The sequence below is a fragment of the Astatotilapia calliptera genome, chromosome 5, assembly GCF_964374335.1.
Source record: "Astatotilapia calliptera chromosome 5, fAstCal68.1, whole genome shotgun sequence".
NCBI lineage: Eukaryota > Metazoa > Chordata > Actinopteri > Cichliformes > Cichlidae > Astatotilapia > Astatotilapia calliptera.
The window spans coordinates 27,557,940-27,577,373 of NC_137426.1; the positions used below are offsets into that span (position 1 = coordinate 27,557,940).

The following is a 19,434-nucleotide window of genomic DNA, read 5'->3' on the forward strand; positions in this document are numbered from 1 at the left end:
ACTCTCATCTGGGACACAGAGGTGGGAGTCCCCCTACAGGAACATTATCTGAAGACACAGACTTTGATTTTCAGTTGCGTTCTGTAAAGGCAGTGGTGACACAGTTACTTACAGTGAAGCTCACATGTAATTTTAACACTATAACACTGAATTCAGAGGTGCAGAAGGAAAGCTGGGAAAGGCTGGAACTGTAAAGAAGAACAAAAGAGTTTATAGTTTCAGCGAGTAAAGTTGTTGGGACTGTTGACCCCTCCTGTCTGAAAAAGCATGTTAAAATCTGATGCTCTGGCGCAGCTGGCTTGCAGACACTGGAGGAAACCCTGGAGTTTTACTGGGGAAATCACAGCCTGTGTGTGTATTATAAATGAACCATCGCTGTTTCTTTCTTCTCATCCCTCTGTCTTTGATATTTTGTAGCAGCCATTAATATCTTGACAGGCAACCTTAATGAGTACATTCTGTATAATAACTGTCCAACTTGGCTGGCTGCGGTGTCCTTTGAAGGTACATTAAAGGTCATTCATTGATTTATTTTCTCTTGATACTGCATGAAAACAATTCTTTTATATTCTTTCATTTTGTTTTGTTTTAAGGTGGACCAACTTCTTTGTAAAGACAAGCAGTATTCCTTTAAGACGGTGGGTGGGGGATCTAGCGTTTTAGAGTGAAAAAAGGGACTTTTACTGAAGTGTGAGGGTTTTTTTAAATCAAACATTGCAAAAATGGGAATCCTGATGAAAAGGCGATGAATGCGGGTTATCTACCTTTAAAAATGAACCACTCGGTGAATCATTGCTATATGCGCTGAATCTGACAATTTGTGGCTGCCTCAACCTATCGTATACATCTGCTTATGATCTGAATGCAGGCTAGCATAAAAGATACTGAACTGAAAAGAGGATAAATCAGTCTGACATAGTTCTATCGAAGCAATGTGGTTCCTCATTCCACAGACTGAATACTTGTTTGCCAGCCTCATGCGTCACACAGTATATGTCTCCTCCTGTTTTCCCTCTGCTGTTAGTGCTCATCTTCCAAGGATTTTATAACTAAAGGATTAAAATTAAGCTCATTTGCTATTCCTTCGGCCTCTTTCACATTTTAAACAATTATAACTATATCAGTCTCTTTGTGTCCTTCACTGCTGCTATTTTTAATTTCAATCTCATGTTAGCGCACAAAAAATGAAGTCGTTTAGTGGTTAAAACATTCTTCTCATTTCAGCCAGTGAAGCTTTCGAGTCATCCACAGTTCATTGCTTTAATTTTGTCCAAGTGTCTCAGTATTAATTGTGTCTCAGTACTCTGTACTGCACCAGTGAAGACAAGTTTGTTTACAGCATTGCAAGCAAAGGTGTTCTTCAGTTTGACATTTCCATTTCTGGTTAGAATTCATAACACAGATCTCCAACAACCTGCTGTTTTCCTAGTGCACGATCCCTTTAAAAATTTATATCGAGCTGTTTTATTCTTTGAGTACTTAAGTAGTTTTTGCTGTATCACTCCCAATGATCTGTTAAGTGAGTTGTATCTGGTAATTCCTACTGACAGAATATGATTTTAATTAAAGCATCTATTGCTGATCTCTCTGGATCTGTCTGTACAGCTTGCGTCAGTCTTCTATTTTTCAAACTTTACACAACATACAGCAGTCTGTTGTTCATGACAGATGATTTTTTTCCTATATCAGCATTTACCTATTTCAAGGTACAATGTCTATAATAAAAACAGCATTTTTCACAAATGGAGTGCACTCCATGATTCAATAGCATGTAAAATCATCTTCGGCAGGAAAACTAGAAGTATTCATTTCTTGAAAACGGTTGGTCATCTTTAGAATACTTTGGTATACACAGGATTTCATGTCTGACTCGATGATTGCAAGGTGCCCTGCTCCTGTGGCTGTAAAACAAGCCCAAATCATCACCTCTCTACCAGTGTACTTAAACATGGTGCTGTTCATTATGGCCCAACATCTCCCCTCTGGTCTCATCTCTCTGAAGGACATTGTTCCATTTGTTCAGATGCACCTTTCCAAAGCTAAGCCCTGCTGCCATGTTCTTTTTAGAGAGAGACTTTCTCTTTGCAACCCTTCCAAACAAGCCATCCTTGTTGAACCTCTGTCTAATTATTCTCTGATAAACTTTAACATTTAACATGCTCAATGAGGTCTGTAGAGTCTGAGATGCAGCTCTTGGGTTTTTTTGCTTGTTTGTTTCTCTGAGCACTCTAAGCTTGGGGTGACTTTTCTGTCCATACACGGGAAACTCATTGCTCTGTTTTAAAATAAACCTGTATGCTCCGGGCAAGCAAACTACACAAACCTTTGTGTTTATATAGGTGCAATAGGTGCAATAAATGCTGGCTGCTCCTTATGCTCTTTATTCCTATTGAAGCATTAACGGCATACTTAGTTTTTTATAGGACTGCATAGAGTCCTGTGAAAGCTTTCTTTGTCACATAACCTAACATATACCACATTAGATTGGGTGCTTGGCATTCCTGACACTCACAGCAGTGATTATCGCACTTAAGAAGACTTCTTTATTGGCAACCTGTTTGCTTTATAGATTCAGTGAGTTTTTGTATCTATTCAGCAAGTTGTCTCTGGTGACAAATCTACTGAGCTTTGGGCAAACATTCACCAGTGCTGCTTCACAACTGCGAGGCTTGCTCTGCAGCTGCAGACACACCTCATTCTCTCCACCTGAGTTAAAAACCAACAGAGCTCTTAAATGGGCTTAGAAGTGTGACGTGTTGCTCTTTTGGTTTCTTACTCAGATGGAGGTTTTGCGTTGCGTTTGTCTTGAAGTTATTAAGTTATCTTAATCAAAAAGAGAGAGGCAAAATCATCTTCTCAGGCATTTCGAAACAGCTTTCAGTGTGGCTGCCACTTTTAGATTGCACTCTGGCAACTTGAATTGTGTGCTTTCTAATTAGAGCATTATTAAAATTGTTAAACTATTACTGTGGACAGTGATAGCAATTTCTAGCTACTCCACAGTAGGAAAACTTTGTTGCTAAAGACACCATACCATCATTATCTGGCTCGTTAGGAAAACGGCATTATCTATATAACACATCGTTACAGAGATATTTTTAAAAATGACATTTCAACTGAAAGTGTGACCTTTATATTTCTTACATGGCATATTTGAGTTTTTAACTTTGCTTTTCTTACATTACCTAATATAAAGTGTTAGTGTCTGATTATATCTGCCCTGTGTGCAGAGGACATGGTTCTGCCTTTTTTTTTAGACAGAACTTTGCCCTTGGTTATAATGACCCACTTGTCCCTCATTAGATCCTAATGGCATTTGACATTTCAATCTTTGTGAGATAAAAAAATAAAATCTAAATATGTACGCTGATGTTCCTGCACCCTTAAACAAACTTGTTCATTGTATTCTTGCTTGTCTTCGCTGATTTCTAATGAATTAGTTAAATAGATTCATCTGTGAATGAATACATTGTACCGTAAAGCCAGAGTTTTCAGTTAATAAATCATTCATAATTACATAAATTATTTTATTTCCAGTTAACCTGGAGGATTTTTTTTAATAGAAAGGGCTATTTTCTATCTGATGCGGCTGATTTAAAAAAGTGAATTAATGCAGAAAAACATTGAATTTAATACTTTAAAGCTCTGAGCAGCAGGGTAGTTAATACGGATGCTTCTACACAGGTGCATGACTCTGCAAAGTAAATACATTTTGAATAATTGTGTTTGAGTGCCTGGACTACAAATACGATTAACTATTCAGTGCATGTGAATTTATAGCTAAAGCTGGGTGTGATGATGTTTTAATTACACAGAGTTACATAAAGAAGCCTGTGACGTGTCATTTCATGATTCCTTTGCCCGTCTTATCTTAAACATTCCTTCTGGGATTTCACGTGCATCTTTGTTCTTGTGTTTTTTCTCAAGCACTCCTTTGCTCCTTGAAATATCGGGCATCCAATGATCATCATAAGAGTGCAGGAACTCAGGAATGAATCTGACCTCCAGTTGATCCAGTTGGGTGCGTGATATTTAGCCTCTAGCACTCATCAGGAGTTTTGTGAACAGGAATCAGTTGTACAGTGTATTCACAGACTGATGAAGATGAGCACAGATGATATTATCAGTGGATTTTTCAGGGATAAGATTTTGATAAGTTCTGAAAACAGGAGGAGGGCTTTGAAAATTAATGAATACACTGGAAATGCAAATGAATTCGGTTTACGGTACACGGGTGTGTGTGACTTCACAGGGGGATTTCTCTTTTTCTTTTGTCTCTTTGATTTTTATTCATCCATAAATGTAGATCTTGGTTACAGTTTCTACATTCTAGCAGCCCTATGTGACGTATGCGACAGAAAATGCTACAGCACCATGAATTATATTCTATGGTTTTGACATGGACGAGATAAATGATAAGTGGCTTGACAAAACGACTTGTCAATCAGAAGTGGTTTTAGCCTAGAGAGCAGATGTTGAGCATATGTGTTTGCCATGAAAACAGTGACTCAGAACCTGATTGTAATTACAACTAAACAGAGTTTCACCTTTTTAGCAGAAACAATATGTTCTTCCCTCCGCCTCTGCAACTTTCCCACAAAGCGAGGTTCTCTGACCGTAGCTTTAAGGGCACATTCATTGTGAGAAAGAAAAAGTTCGACAAAAGTCATCGTAGAAGTTTGAGATCAGAGTGAAAGTTTGCTTGAGGCACGGTGGACATTTTAGTGACGCCGTTTTGACCTTCCGTCAAATGTTTTCTGCCTGTTCGCTCAGTAGGCCCCCCAGATAAATCTAATTTTGTCCTTTCAGTCAGCTGTACCGGAGTGTCATGTGTTGGAGGCAAAGAGTGAACGAAGAACTAAAATAGCTGAAAAGGGCGTAACAAACACTTAGATGGTGTTTTCTTAGAGGTGGAAGTTGTTCTTGTATGATCTGTCTTTTCCTTTTCATTTAGTCTTGCTGAATTTAAGAAAAAAAAAAATTAAAGCCCAAACATCTCAAAACTCCATTGGGCGATGCGTTCCTGCACTTCCACTCTCACACCGACTGTGTGATGCATGAGCTCCCACAGGAATAACAGATGTGTTCTCAAAGTGTAATTAATTTTGGAGATGTTAAAATGTTTGCAAAGTCACTATTTCATAGCTATACAGTCAGGCCCATAAGCACTAGGAAAATGACACAATGTTTGTGGTTTTACCTCGGTACACCACCACAGAAGAGTTTAAATCTAACGATCAAGATCTGGCTATGGCGCTAGGAGAGAAGCGGTTACCAGAGTGTTACGCCAAAGTATAACTCTGGAAAACTCGTCAGAGCTCCATTCTCCAGATACTTCTCTCTGAAACACAAAGTTTGGTGGGGGAACTCATCTGTAAAGATATTTCAGTCTCGAATGAAGTGTGACTAAAAAACAAAAATGCCATCCACATCTTCACATTGGCAGTGTGACAAAAAACTACATTTGTTTTCCTTTGTGTCATGTTACCGATCACAATATAACTAGGTAAGCAACACCCACTGCTAAGAATAGGAAGCTTGCATTGTGGAAGTCATTTACAGAAATGTGCTGAACCCTGCCGGTTTCAGCATGTCAGGTACCCTGTATATGTAATGAAACACCTATACTCTCCTGTGCTAGAGCTACACCAGACTATGAATCCTTAAATGAAGAGTTGTCAGTAGATGTACAGGAGCCTGAACACCTCACCATTGTGTCTGCACTGTCACTTCATTCTTGTAAAAAATAAGGATTGGAGAAATAAAGGATGATATATTGCACTTCTACCTGTCATGTACCACTGACCAGTAGGAAGACAGGACAAAGAGGTATGATGTCATGATAAACAGGTGGTTTTTTTGGTTTTTTTTGGTATTTTGATGGCTGAACAATGAGATTGCTGGTAATTTATGTCAGGAAATGGAAGGTCAAGTAGATATAGAGCTGAATAGGTAATTAAACAGATAATAAAGGTATACAATAAGAGTGTGTCACAGGAGAAAGTCCTAGAGAAGAGCAAGAGATAAGGCTGACCTGGCAGGGAAGATTTGGACACGTGTGAGAAACAGAAAGCAACAGAAGGTTATTTTTAGCCAGCCAATTCCACAAATATTGCAGAGTTGCTCGTTGCTTTTGTTGGTTGGGTTTTGCTAGCCCCACGAACTCCCAGGCACATGCCTGGCATCCAGATCCCAGCAGTGACTGACTGGTTTCTGACATGCACCTGAAACCAGCTCTGACCCCTTTCCAGACAACACACCGTTTAACTGTCACAACCCATCTTTCCATGGCAGGCCACTGCTGAGGTGTCAGTTAGTGCTCTGCAGAGCTAGGTTTTCAAATGGGGTTATAAAATATAGCAGTTAAAATCTTGTAATATGAAATATTATCAATTATTAGCACTTTTTAATTCCGTACATGGATATCTAAAAGGACAGCAGCACCTGAACACAGATATGCAAAATGCTCCCAGGCCTATGGTGCAGGAAAGGAACACATTAAGTAGCAATTATACCAATTAACACTCCCGAAAACTCCACCAAGGCTATTTCCTGATCAATGAAAACTATACAGTAGTGCAGTTAAGATAAGTGAGATATCTTAACTCGATGTGTACCGCCATCTTGGATTTGTCTATATTCAAGACAAATTGGAGGTTCATCGCAGAGCTAACACCGACAACCACACACTATCATCATTTTGAATCATCAGTTCTCCAAATCAATTCACCTTTAGCTAATTTGGAAAACCATACAGGCACAGGAATAATACGCAAACTCCACACGAAAAGGCTCCAGCCATCCTGTATGTGTTCATTTGAGATACTGTTGACAGCCTCATTTGAAGTTTTAACAGAGATTTTTTGTTTAACTGGCTCTTTTCTTTCTTTCTTTTTTTAATATAAATTTAACAGATCTAATGCGTGCTTTCACCTCATAAAGCCTGAACCATGAAATAATTGCCAGAAAAGTCTAACTGGAGGATTTATGGAACCTTCTGAAAAATTAAGAGGAAAGAAATTAAATATCAATTTGCATATTAGTTTTAATTTGTATCCTTTTTGCTACAACGAGCATTTATGTGTATTTATTGCTCACAGTAGCACCACGTGTCTAATTGTGTACATCAGGTTTTTCTGAAAAAACAAATAAACATGATGTAAAGGTCTCACAAACTCATGCACCAAGCAGGATGCACTACAGGGTTACAGGACCTTCTTTCTGCTGCAATTGGAGTCTAAAGCATTCCCTAAGAATTGCAAGAGCAAGAGCTTCTCTGTCATGGAAACTGATGCCATGAAGCTCCCAGCGCACACTTTGTGTGCTGATGCTAATAACGGTGGAGGTTTGGAACTCTGCAGTTATTGACTCAGGCAAGCTTTTCACAAACTATGCACGCTGCTCTATAACTCTAGTCAGCCAGTACAAACAAACAGTATAACGTCAATTTCTGCCACAGTGAATTTTATGAAAAGAAGAAACTTTCACTTGCCATTTTTTTAACCCTTACCAAAGCTGGTGAAGTCATTGTATGGAGAAATGCTAAGATAGCAGGAGCTCTAGTTCCAATGCGATGCTTCACACCAATATAAATGTATATATAAGTATAAAATGGGGCAATAACAACAAGCTCTATTTGTGCATGAGATCTGTAAAACCTAATGACCCATCACATTCAATCACATCCATTCATACGCTATGAGTTTTGAATGACTTTGTGTTTGTCTTATTAATGCAGCTGTGATCCATAAACATGATGCTTAATGGGTATTGTTGTTTTTTTGTCTTGTATGCTCATATTGTAACAACAATGATATAGCCAAGGATTAGCCACAACACTCAACTGTAGAGTCGGGCATCAGGACTTTGGCAGCAGATCCATTGGGTCCTATGGGTTGTCACAGAAGCTTGATCATATTGGAATCTGGAGAGTCTGAAGACAACGTCAAAAGATCCACATCAATGCCAGGACTCCTGGTTTCCCAACAGAACACTGCATTGTAACAAGATGATCAATGTTATTCTCTCCCAGGGGTTTTAATGTTGTGGCTGATCAGTGTAATCCATAAATCAGTCCAGTGTGGACATTTCAAATCTTGTATACATCTCCATCTCCTCGTTGTGCCTCCCACAGGCAACACAATCTATGAAAGCCCACAGCCATGCAAATATCCCCCTTTTAACACTGGCAAACCCCTACCCCCAGCAATGACTCATTGTTGCACCAGAAACAAGCATGGACACTCATTTGACCAGATTAGATTTACAGTACGTCTGCAGTGCATTTTAGAGCATTCACCTCGCCTTTTCTGTTTGCACATTATTCAGCCAACATTCATTTAAGCATGAAAAAAGTGTGTCTGTTTGTGTGTGTGTGTGTACAGCAATTGGGTCTTTGTGTTCATGCCTTACTGTCTGCGTGTGCACCACACTGAACCCAGCTGAGCCACCACAGCAGATCAAAGGCTTATCCCAGTGTCAAAATCAGGACTGTCTCATCCTTGTCAATCCACGGGCTTGCAAAAATTCGATTAATGACAAATGGAGTGAACGCATAAATATCCTGTTTGTAAGATGACTCATCTACCCTGACAACTGAGAGAGAAAGGCAGTTCTTTCTGAAGAACTTGCTAACTTTGCAGATGAGTGTTACGTCACAGAGGCAGCATGGAAACTGGGTCAGGCCCTTTGCACGATGCTCTGAGGTTTTGTTTTTTTTTATGGCGCTATTATGAAATACTCTCAACAGAGGAAAACAGTGTCAGAGACTAACAGCAGTGGTGATATAACCAACTGAAATCAAAGTGGTAAGTAGTTCTTTACTGAGGTCGTGGTTGTTTGGACACTGCATTTCTAATACCTGGTACATAGTTCTGCATTTGCAGTCTGCCTCCTCATAAGCGAGGGATTATAGTTGGTAACATACTGGTCAGGGTCAGCCAAGTTTCTCTGCCCTACACCCAACCTTTCTCTCTCAGACTCTTTCTCTGTCTTTCTCTCTTACTCACATACGCACACGCACAAAACCCTCTCTCCACATCTAAATCTCCCTCTGGGTAATCAGTCAGTGTGTATTTTTAAATCTGTCACTAATCTCTATTATTGGCATAACCCACAGGACAAGGTTACCTTTCATACTTTTGGTACTTGAACACACGACTACATGCAAGTATATACAAGAAGAGTAATGTTCAGTTTATATGCTTGTAGGATTCTTTTGAGCGGAAAATCATGGGAATGTTATGCTGTCCTCATCAATGACACACATTTGACAAAACAGATGACAAAACAGATGCCACAGATGATGTCTCTGCAGAGATGGACTGAAAAATGTCACGATCCAGCTGTGTGGAGGTGGACACGCCAGTAATCATTTAATTGTTTAAAATTCTGCTGTAAAATTTTTGTTTTTTAATAAACTTTACTAGATGTCATCTGATTGAAGAATGATGAACTGAGGGTAAGGATGTTGAAAACAGCACAGTGTATGCACAAATCTGATATGTCTCATGTTTCTTGTCTGTATGTTTTCTGTTTGCACAGGAGACGCTGCAGTCCTTTTCCTTCCTTGTGTTTGTGGCAGTCTGCATTCTGGGATCCATATACCTCTATGTCGTCCTCCCGGAAACCAAAAATAAAACCTTTATGGACATCAGCCAGAGCTTTGCCAAGATTAATAAAATGCCCATCCCCTCGCCTGGTCAGGAAATGGAGCTGGTTCTGTCTATTAACTCTGACACGAATGGAAAAGCCCAAGATGCCACTAAGATGCAAACGTCCTTGTAAATGAAGGAATGAAGCACAGTCATAATCGAGAAGCCATGTTAAATGTGTGAAAATATGTCTTGTTTTTACATATTTACTGAGCATAAAAAATGAAGTAAAGTCAATGCTTTTTTTCAATGTTTTTTTCATATGACTGCAATTTTTTTTAGATAAAGCAATGAAGCAAGTATTTGTCTGTGTCTCTCAATAAGATGAAACAAATCGTTCCTATTCTGTTCTGAGGCTCTTCAGCAGTCACAAAAATGACTGTGGTTTGGGGCTTACATTAGATGTTGATTCCACTGATTGCTTTTACAGTTCTGTCTAATATTAGAGTGCATACAGAGTTTTTTTTTCGGTCTGTTAGTCACTGTTTTTTTCACTTTAAGTCTCTACCAATGTCTCTGAAAAAATGTATTTTGCTTTGCCAAAACGTCCACAAAAAACTTAATGGGCTAGGTGTTTCTTGGCTTTTTGATACTGATCTGGTTGTGCACAGTGTTGTCTTCATGTTGACATTGGACCAAAACAGTACAGCTGGGGGCGAGAAAACCAAAACATGCTTTATGGGTTTATCACTGCAAGAAACACATCTCAGATGATTGTGTCCTGACACTAAACAGAGGTGTGCCAGAACCACCAGAAATATGATCATTCTTCTTTAGTAACACCAGTTATAGCAACATCCCATCTCTCTTCATCTCAGTCTTCCCTAAGAGCCTAATAAATGAGAGGTGGGACAGACGTGCATCTGAGGAGAGACATAAATTTCAGGATTATAGCTGTAATCCTGATGTCTTGGTTAACGTCTTAATATACACAACCTGGGAGAGAGAACGCAGAAAGCGCAGTAAAGCTGACAGGGAAAGCTATTTGGATCCTTTCCAAATCTGAAACGAGCCAAGGCTACCTCCCACCAGATGGCTGGAGCCAGCGGAGGAAGTGATCTGAACAGAGGCAGACAAGCGTGGCATTGGATAGCAGTCGCAGTTTGTTCCACAGTAGGGCGTACTCAATATTTGAAAGTCCGCTGCCTGGGGGGCTGACACTCTACCCCCTCATATAGACACAGACACAAAGTGTGTTTCTGTGTGTATGTGTCATGCTATGATGGGATGTCCACGTTTTCAAATAGCATTGTAGAAAGGTGGTGGAGAACCTACATGCGTCTTCATGTCCTTTTAATTTTTGCAAATATCCAGTGAGTTAGTGTCTCAGATTACATTTACCTAACATACAAGAAGACGGAGAATGTTGTCCCTTACAGCTCTGTTCCAGCTTGCTACTATTGGAGAATATATTGTCAGAAGCATTACTTACTGTGCAATTTACAGGATGCTTTGCTGGGTGAGTGCTGAGAGAGTAATTATGATACCACACTGCTGCAAAGCCGTATATGTTTAATGAGAGAACACTGCAGAGTAATGTATGCTTGATAAATCGCTGGTTAACCAACCCGTCAGGAAGCGGTGTCAAATTAACTTCAGATTATGCAAAATAAGAAGTGGGTGCAACAGGAGGCATGTGTGAATCCCACTCGCATGTCCTATGAAGAGAGAATGACTGAAAATCAAATTTCAAACAATTCCTTCAACCATTTGAAAACAGAACCCATCGAGGATTTTCCTTCCATTTAATTGATGCACTCTAGTATTCAACAGCTCCTTGTGTGTAAATATTTAACATTTTATCTTAAATCCAGGTTGTAATGCTCATTTGATTTTACAAAAATGTTACCAGCCTCTTTTCATCTGATGAAACAGCTTCTGCCTGGTCTGGCCTGGATCTCTGCAGCAGCACAGCAAATCATACACTGAATGACAGCTGACAGCAATTTGCAATGTGGGTGATATGATTCCACTTGAAAATAACCATCCATGCATTTTCTTAAGTGCTTTTCCAATTCACTTGTTATGGCGATCGCCTTGCAATCGTAAGGTTGCCGGTTTGAGCCCCGGCTTGGACAGTCTCAGTCGTTGTGTCCTTGGGCAAGACACTTCACCCTATGCCTACTGGTGATGGTCAGAGGGCCCGGTGGTGCCAGTGTCCGGCAGCCTCGCCTCTGTCAGTGTGCCCCAGGGCAGCTGCGGCTACAACGTAGCTTTCCATCACCAGTGTGTCAATATGGGTGGATGACTGGACGGGAGGGAGTGGTATAGCGCTTTCCTAGTCCCTAAGCGCTTTACAAATACAGGCCATTTACCATTTCACTGTTGGTGGAAAACGTAACTGCCACTCCCATCCATCCTATCTCTTCCACTTTTCCTTGTCAGGGTTGCTCAGGGGTGGGTGGGCTCAGGGTTAGAATGACCAATTAACCTAACCGCACTAACTGGATGTCTCTGGATTGTGGAAGGAAGCCGCAGTACCCGGTGAGAACCCACGAAACACGGGGAGAACAAAGTGAAGTAGGTGAAAAGATGTCAAAAGCAACACATCATGCCACAATCTAAAGTAATTTCCGTCTGTCAGTCTAAAAAGGGTTGAAAATAAATTTTTAAGGCTCCAGTGAACCACAGTGAGAGCCTTTATTCACATAGAGAAAAAAACGTGCAACAGTAGCGAACAATCCCAGGAGTGGACAGCCTACCACAATTACTCCAAGAGTACATCGGCAACTCATCTAGAAGGCCACAAAAGAACCCAGAGCAACATCTAAAAACCTGAAGGTTTCAATTGCCTCAGCTAAGGTCAGACTTCAACAATAAGACAGAGACTGGACAAAAGTGAACCCATGGGATGTTCCAAGGAGAAAACCACTATAATAATAATAATAATAATAATAATGGATTGCATTTATATAGCGCTTTTCAGGGCCCTCAAAGCGCTTTACAATTCCACTATTCATTCACTCTCACATTCATACACTGGTGGAGGCAAGCTACAGTTGTAGCCACAGCTGCCCTGGGGTAGACTGACAGAAGCAAGGCTGCCATATCGCGCCATCGGCCCCTCTGGCCAACACCAGTAGGCGGTAGGTGAAGTGTCTTGCCCAAGGACACAACGACCGAGACACTACTGACAAAAAAGAAACACAAAGGCTTGTCTCACATTTGCCATAAATGTTTGGAAAAATAGTCTGCGGACTGACAACAGAGAAGTTGAACTTTTTGAAGGTTTGCGTCTTGTTACATCTGGTGTAAAACTATAACAGCAAGGGTACCTAGACCCGGTTTGTAGAGTACGCTTGGGGAGTGTGATTGTGTGTACAGCGTCTCTTTATGTCTGTCTCCACGTTGGTTGAGTGTGGAGTGAGTGCATATGAGAGCATGAGGGTGGGAATGGATGTTTGTGTCTGTGTGTGCCTGTATGTCTGTGTCTATATGTCAGGTTGGGTATCAGACGCCACCTCTCTGGGGACACCTCAGGCCCTCCAAGGTTTGGAGGCCTATCTCCACCCACCACCACTTCCCCTGCCGGTGGCGGACTCCCTCAGGTGTCGGTGTGTTGGTGGTTCTTTGTGTCTGGGGGTGGGCGTCCGGGTACACACCGGCTCACTCCTTGGCGGCCGCTTGTCGGGGCCTGGGGCCTGGGGCTCGCTCGGGCCCCTTTGGAGGTGGGGTGCCCCCGGCCTCTCGGCCTGGGGCTCGGTCACTCAGGCACAGCTGGGGGCCGGCGGAGCTCACGGGCGCGTCACTGCAACTCCCCCTGACTTCTGCTCCGCGGCTGCTGAGTGAGCCCTCATCTGGGACTCTCCTCAGCTCTTACTGGAACAGTGGCGCGGCTGCCCCTCTGTTGGTCTTCCATGGTCTCTTGTGTTCTGGGGGCCTCTGGATGTCTGGAGTTTTGATCTCCTCCATACCCGCTTCACACCCTGGAGGACGGGGCTGTGGCCCCCCCACACTCCCTAGCAGATCATTACATGGAGAAACCTTTGGAATGCAAGCATGCTGATCCACACAGGTATGCACACATGGGTATTCACAGACGCGGACTAAAGCTTTCTTGGCTGCTGCCTCAAAGCACACTGTGCGCTGTCTATCTTGCGTGCTGCACAATATCGTTTATTATTTAGTAAATATTGATATCTATGACTAGCTAGTTTATTGTGATGGTGCTTTGTTTTCTCTATTATTATGTTGCTCTTTGTTGTTTGCTGTCTCCTCTGTTTGTTTTTTTTGTTTGTTTGTTTTTTTTTTTCTCCATACAGGTGACCCAGGAGTTCTTTTTTTTTCTCTCTCTCTCTTCCCCCCCTCTCACCGTCTCTTCTCCCCTTTGGTTTTCTTTCTTTCTCTCCCCCTCTTTCTCTCATTCATTCCCCCTGTCCTATTTATTAAAAAAAAAAAAAAAAATGACAAAGGATGAACTGAAGCTCTGCCATCACGTAATGTCGCATACTGCTGTTTCTGATGTCATTTAATAAAAAAAAAAAATAAAAAAAATAAAAAAAACTATAACAGCATTTTTTAAAAAGACTATCATACCAACAGTCAAAAATGGTGGAGGTAGAGTGCTTTGGTGTTTCAGGACCTGGACGACTTGCTGTAATAGATGGAACTGTGAATTCAGTTTTGAGTTATGCAGCAGGACAATTTTCTGAAACACACCAGGAAGTCCACCTCTGAACGGCTCAAAAAGAACATAATTAAGATTTTTGGAGTGGCCTAATCACTTAACTCTAACAAGTTGACAGCTGTTGATATGGTTTGGCATGCTGTTCGTGCTCAAAAAGCCTTCAATTTGGCTGAATTATAATTCTGCAAATGACAGTGGGCCAGAATTCTTCCACAATGATGTGAAAGACTCACGGGCAGTTTTTCCAAACACTTGATTGGTGTTTGGAAACCATGTTATTTTTCATCCTTGCTGCCAAGGGTGGCCAAACCAGTCATTAGGTGTAGGAGGAAAATCCTTTTTCACATGGGCCCAGATAGGTCTGAATAGCTATTTTCCCTTAGTAGTAAACTAAATAATAATTTGTCTAAAATTAAAAAGTGTTTGATCATTTAAAACATGTAGTTTTAGTTTTTAGCACTGTGAAAAAAAGACAGTTTCATCTTTAAAGCACTTTGTTTGGTAGATATAGACTTGGTCTGGCTAACTCTGAGTGCTGATGTATCGCTGTATCTCTTGATTGCAGGTGTGAAATACTTTTTAAAGTTTAAAGTTCATTTCATGTTGAAGTCAAGATTGTCTCCCTTCTCTACAATGAGAAAACTTTCAATGAAAGAAATGAAAATATGAATTTCTGTGGTTTTCTATTTTACCCAATGAAAGCAGTTCTGCAGTCTTCAATGTTTCTGTGCCTCTTATCCAGGTACATTGGAGCCCTTTTTTCTGACACTGCCTGGACTTTGTAGTTTAAAATAAGTATATTCCTTTTTACACAGTTCTGTTATGGTTAAATATGAGGACAAAAATGTTCTCCAAGTCTGGGTTTCTGACAGTGTGTTGAAGTATATCTACATGAACAGTGACAGAAGGTTTCCTGCCCTGCAGATGTGCACTGTATTCTCTCTACATAGTCTGCCTCAGCACTTGAATTATGACAACCAACCAGATGTCTTTGCTTTGTTCATATTGCTGAATCCTGCTTGTATTTCAGTATATTCATCACAAAAATCATTCATGTTTCATGTTTTCTACCACAATAGTCTCAAAGCAAATGCATTTTAATGACTTAATGATGATATGATATAATTTAACATAACCTGATTATTTATCTCTCCGTATAATTCTAACATTGTTCAACTCTATAATCATTTCACTCTAAGCAGACATTTATTGCACGTTACATCTCTGCCATGCTCACCCTCGGAGTTTGTTGCCTCAGCAGTGAAGGATTAACCCACTTTGGAGTCTGCCTGCCCACTGCATTAAACACTCGCTGCTGGATTTGTCTTCTCCATCTGGTCACAGCTAATGGAAAACAAAAGAGACAAACAATCATCGGTTTATCCACCAAATTAACTGTGTCAAACCTGTAATTTACTTTGATGTGAAAACCATAATTATGGAATTTGTCAGACTTTATCTTTTGTCTACACAGCTGCACTATGACTAAGCATCTTTATATTGCACACTATATCCCAAATCCTTTTGGAAAAACATCTAGTATTTTCTTTAAATGATATGCAACTATCAAAGCTACATTGTATGGACTAAAGTATTTGGTCACACTTCTTAATCTTTCAATGTAGGTGCTTTCAGTGCCATTACTGCAGACCTTCCATGATTGAGGAGTTCCAGACCTCAATCATTAACATCAGCACCAAACTGTGTGCTGGGAGCGTCATGGCATCAGTTTCCATGGCCAAACAGCTCCTGGGGGTGTAATATTTACGTGGCCCCGTACTTTTGTCCATATAGTGTATTTCGATTTTCACACAAACAAAAACATAGCCAGGATTCTCCTGTCACTTGATAATAACAAGGATGCTGCCTCCCCATCCTCACAACCAACACCAACAGTATTAGACCCTTGGCACTGCGATGAAAACTTCACTGGCGTTTAATAATACAGGCACGTCTTGTTTTGCAAAGGAACATTGACCTGTTGCATCCCAGCCTCCCACACCTGCGTCTTGGGGCATTTTTTGGCTTGTTTTTGTAGTACTTATCCTCCGACCCTCTTTTGTTGACTGGAGAGTTGATTGGTTGAACCATGCCACCCAACAGGAAGGTTTGGGGGCACTCTTGATACTGTGAACCATTCAATCTTGTTGTGTTGGCTATAGCTTTAAGACCTTTGTTGACATTTGCACTTAATAAAACACAATTTGGCTATAGGGTCCTTCCACTGGCAGCCCTTTTATAAGGCCACTGTGGCCCTGAAGCACCTGCTTTCTCTTCAGTCTCAGTGGTGATAGTTTACCACAAGTAAGCTTTATTACTTCAGACACCCTCAAGCAAGTATGTGAGTGTGTGTGTTTTTAGTAAGCATTGGGTACTTAGGTTTAGCGGATTCTTTTCTCTGGTTTATTACAGCACACATTTCATTTGTACTGTATAGTTTTAATCAAAAACAAAGAAAGAAAAACACACTAATCACTGTAAATAAGGCATCTTGGACTGCCTCTAAATATCAGCTAAACATCCTCAATTTGAATAAAATTTGTAGAGCTGAAACATTCTTTATTCACACAGTAACATGAGCTTGTTCTCATTCCCAGGTAAAGCTGTTTAATCGTAGCTGTAAGTGTCCTTTGTTGGCATAAGCTAACGTGCCAGGTTATTGTGTTAGGAAGACACGTTTGTCACGCTGAACTTTAGGGTTACTGTTTTGTGAACGGGCGCATTTACACAAACCACAGTAGTTTTTTTTTCACCTAGTCCTTTTTAGTGACTTAACCTAACCAAATAGTTTTAAAAGTCTAAATGTAATCAGTGAAGGGAATAAGTCAGAGAAAAACAGAACGATCAGCATGAAAAAAAAGAAAGCTTGTGTACAACAGGGAGGCGCAGGTGGCCTTTGTTAGAACAACATTGCATGACACCCTGGGATGATGCTTTATGCTTAACCAATGAGAGAACACTCAATGGGTGAGTGATTCTCCTGTTACTGGCCGAGATGGTCACTTTAAGTGTGTGTGTGTCTGTGTGCGAGCTGGCTCAAAGCTCACAAAATAGGGAGACCACACATAATGGAGTTTGAAAGAACCTAATTTTATTGAATTCAATCAAAGTCTAGCAAAATGTGGAGTGTGTGAATGCAGATACGTGGTCTTTAAAAGAAAGTAAGTTCAACCATAAAAACTACACAATTTAAAATAATTAACCAAGTGCTGACAGGTGTAGTTCCTCTCAGGTCTCTAACTGACTACTTTTCAAAAGTCACTGCAGGTTGAATTTTTATGTTTATGTAGATACATAAGCATGGAAATAAGATAAACATCTCTAGATAAAGTCATTTTTATCAATAAAATAAAATAAAAATATTTTTATACCATCACCCACCAAACAGAGCTGGACTCAATATGTACACACTCGCTTTCTATGGCTGTGTATATGTGCTTACATACACACTATGCTTCATCTGTAATGTTGCCATCATATGTACAGTGGGGCAAAAAGTATTTAGTCAGCCACCGATTGTGCAAGTTCCCCCACTTAAAATGATGACAGAGGTCAGTAATTTGCACCAGAGGTACACTTCAACTGTGAGAGACAGAATGTGAAAAAAAAATCCATGAATTCACATGGTAGGATTTGTAAAGAATTTATTCGTAAATCAGGGTGGAAAATAAGTATTTGGTCACCTCAAACAAGGAAAATCTCTGGCTCTCACAGACCTGTAACGTCTTCTGTAAGAAGCTTTTCTGTCCCCCACTCGTTACCTGTATGAATGGCACCTGTTTGAACTCATCATCTGTATAAAAGACACCTGTCCACAGCCTCAAACAGTCAGACTCCAAACTCCGCCATGGCCAAGACCAAAGAGCTTTCGAAGGACACCAGGAAAAGTATTGTAGACCTGCACCAGACTGGGAAGAGTGAATCTACAATAGGCAAGCAGCTTGGTGTGAAAAAATCAACTGTGGGAGCAATCATCAGAAAATGGAAGACATACAAGACCACTGATAATCTCCCTTGATCTGGGGCTCCACGCAAGATCTCATCCCGTGGGGTCAAAATGATCATGAGAACGGTGAGCAAAGATCCCAGAACCACACGGGGGGACCTGGTGAATGACCTGCAGAGAGCTGGGACCAAAGTAACAAAGGTCACCATCAGTAACACACTACAACGGCAGGGAATCAAATCCCGCAGTGCCAGACGTGTTCCGCTGCTGAAGCCAGTGCATGTCCAGGCCCGTCTGAAGTTTGCCAGAGAGCACATGGATGATACAGCAGAGGATTGGGAGAATGTCATGTGGTCAGATGAAACCAAAGTAGAACTTTTTGGTATAAACTCAACTCGTCGTGTTTGGAGGAAGAAGAATACTGAGTTGCATCCCAAGAACACCATACCTACTGTGAAGCATGGGGGTGGAAACATCATGCTATGGGGCTGTTTTTCTGCCAAGGGGACAGGACGACTGATCCGTGTTAAGGAAAGAATGAATGGGGCCATGTATCGTGAGATTTTGAGCCAAAACCTCCTTCCATCAGTGAGAACTTTGAAGATGAAACGAGGCTGGGTCTTCCAACATGACAATGATTCAAAACACACCGCCCGGGCAACAAAGGAGTGGCTCCGTAAGAAGCATTTGAAAGTCCTGGAGTGGCCTAGCCAGTCTCCAGACCTCAACCCCATAGAAAATCTGTGGCGGGAGTTGAAAGTCCGTGTTGCTCGGCGACAGCCCCAAAACATCACTGCTCTCGAGAAGATCTGCATGGAGGAATGGGCCAAAATACCAGCTACTGTGTGTGCAAACCTGGTAAAGACCTATAGTAAACGTTTGACCTCTGTTATTGCCAACAAAGGTTATGTTACAAAGTATTGAGTTGTATTTTTGTTATTGACCAAATACTTATTTTCCACCCTGATTTACGAATAAATTCTTTACAAATCCTACCATGTGGATTCATGGATTTTTTTTTCACATTCTGTCTCTCACAGTTGAAGTGTACCTCTGGTGCAAATTACTGACCTCTGTCATCATTGTAGGTGGGGGAACTTGCACAATCGGTGGCTGACTAAATACTTTTTTGCCCCACTGTAGTTCACCAAGTCTGCTGGCTTAATTAAATAAAAGCTAACTTTATGCAACATTACAAACATGTCTTT

At 40.9% G+C, this 19,434-nt stretch overlaps 1 protein-coding gene across 4 annotated transcripts in view; it reads left to right on the forward strand.

Moving 5' to 3' along the window:
- The window catches only part of slc2a9l2 (solute carrier family 2 member 9, like 2), a 109,849-nt gene extending 99,896 nt beyond the window's left edge, over nucleotides 1-9,953 (forward strand). For all 4 annotated transcript variants that reach the window (XM_026168602.2, XM_080302006.1, XM_080302009.1 and 1 more), the window contains one exon: nucleotides 9,544-9,953. In XM_026168602.2, coding sequence (XP_026024387.2) covers nucleotides 9,544-9,786 — 243 coding nt within the window. In that variant the 3' untranslated portion in view covers nucleotides 9,787-9,953. The remainder of the gene's footprint in view (nucleotides 1-9,543) is intronic.
- The last annotated feature ends 9,481 nt before the right edge of the window (nucleotides 9,954-19,434 follow it).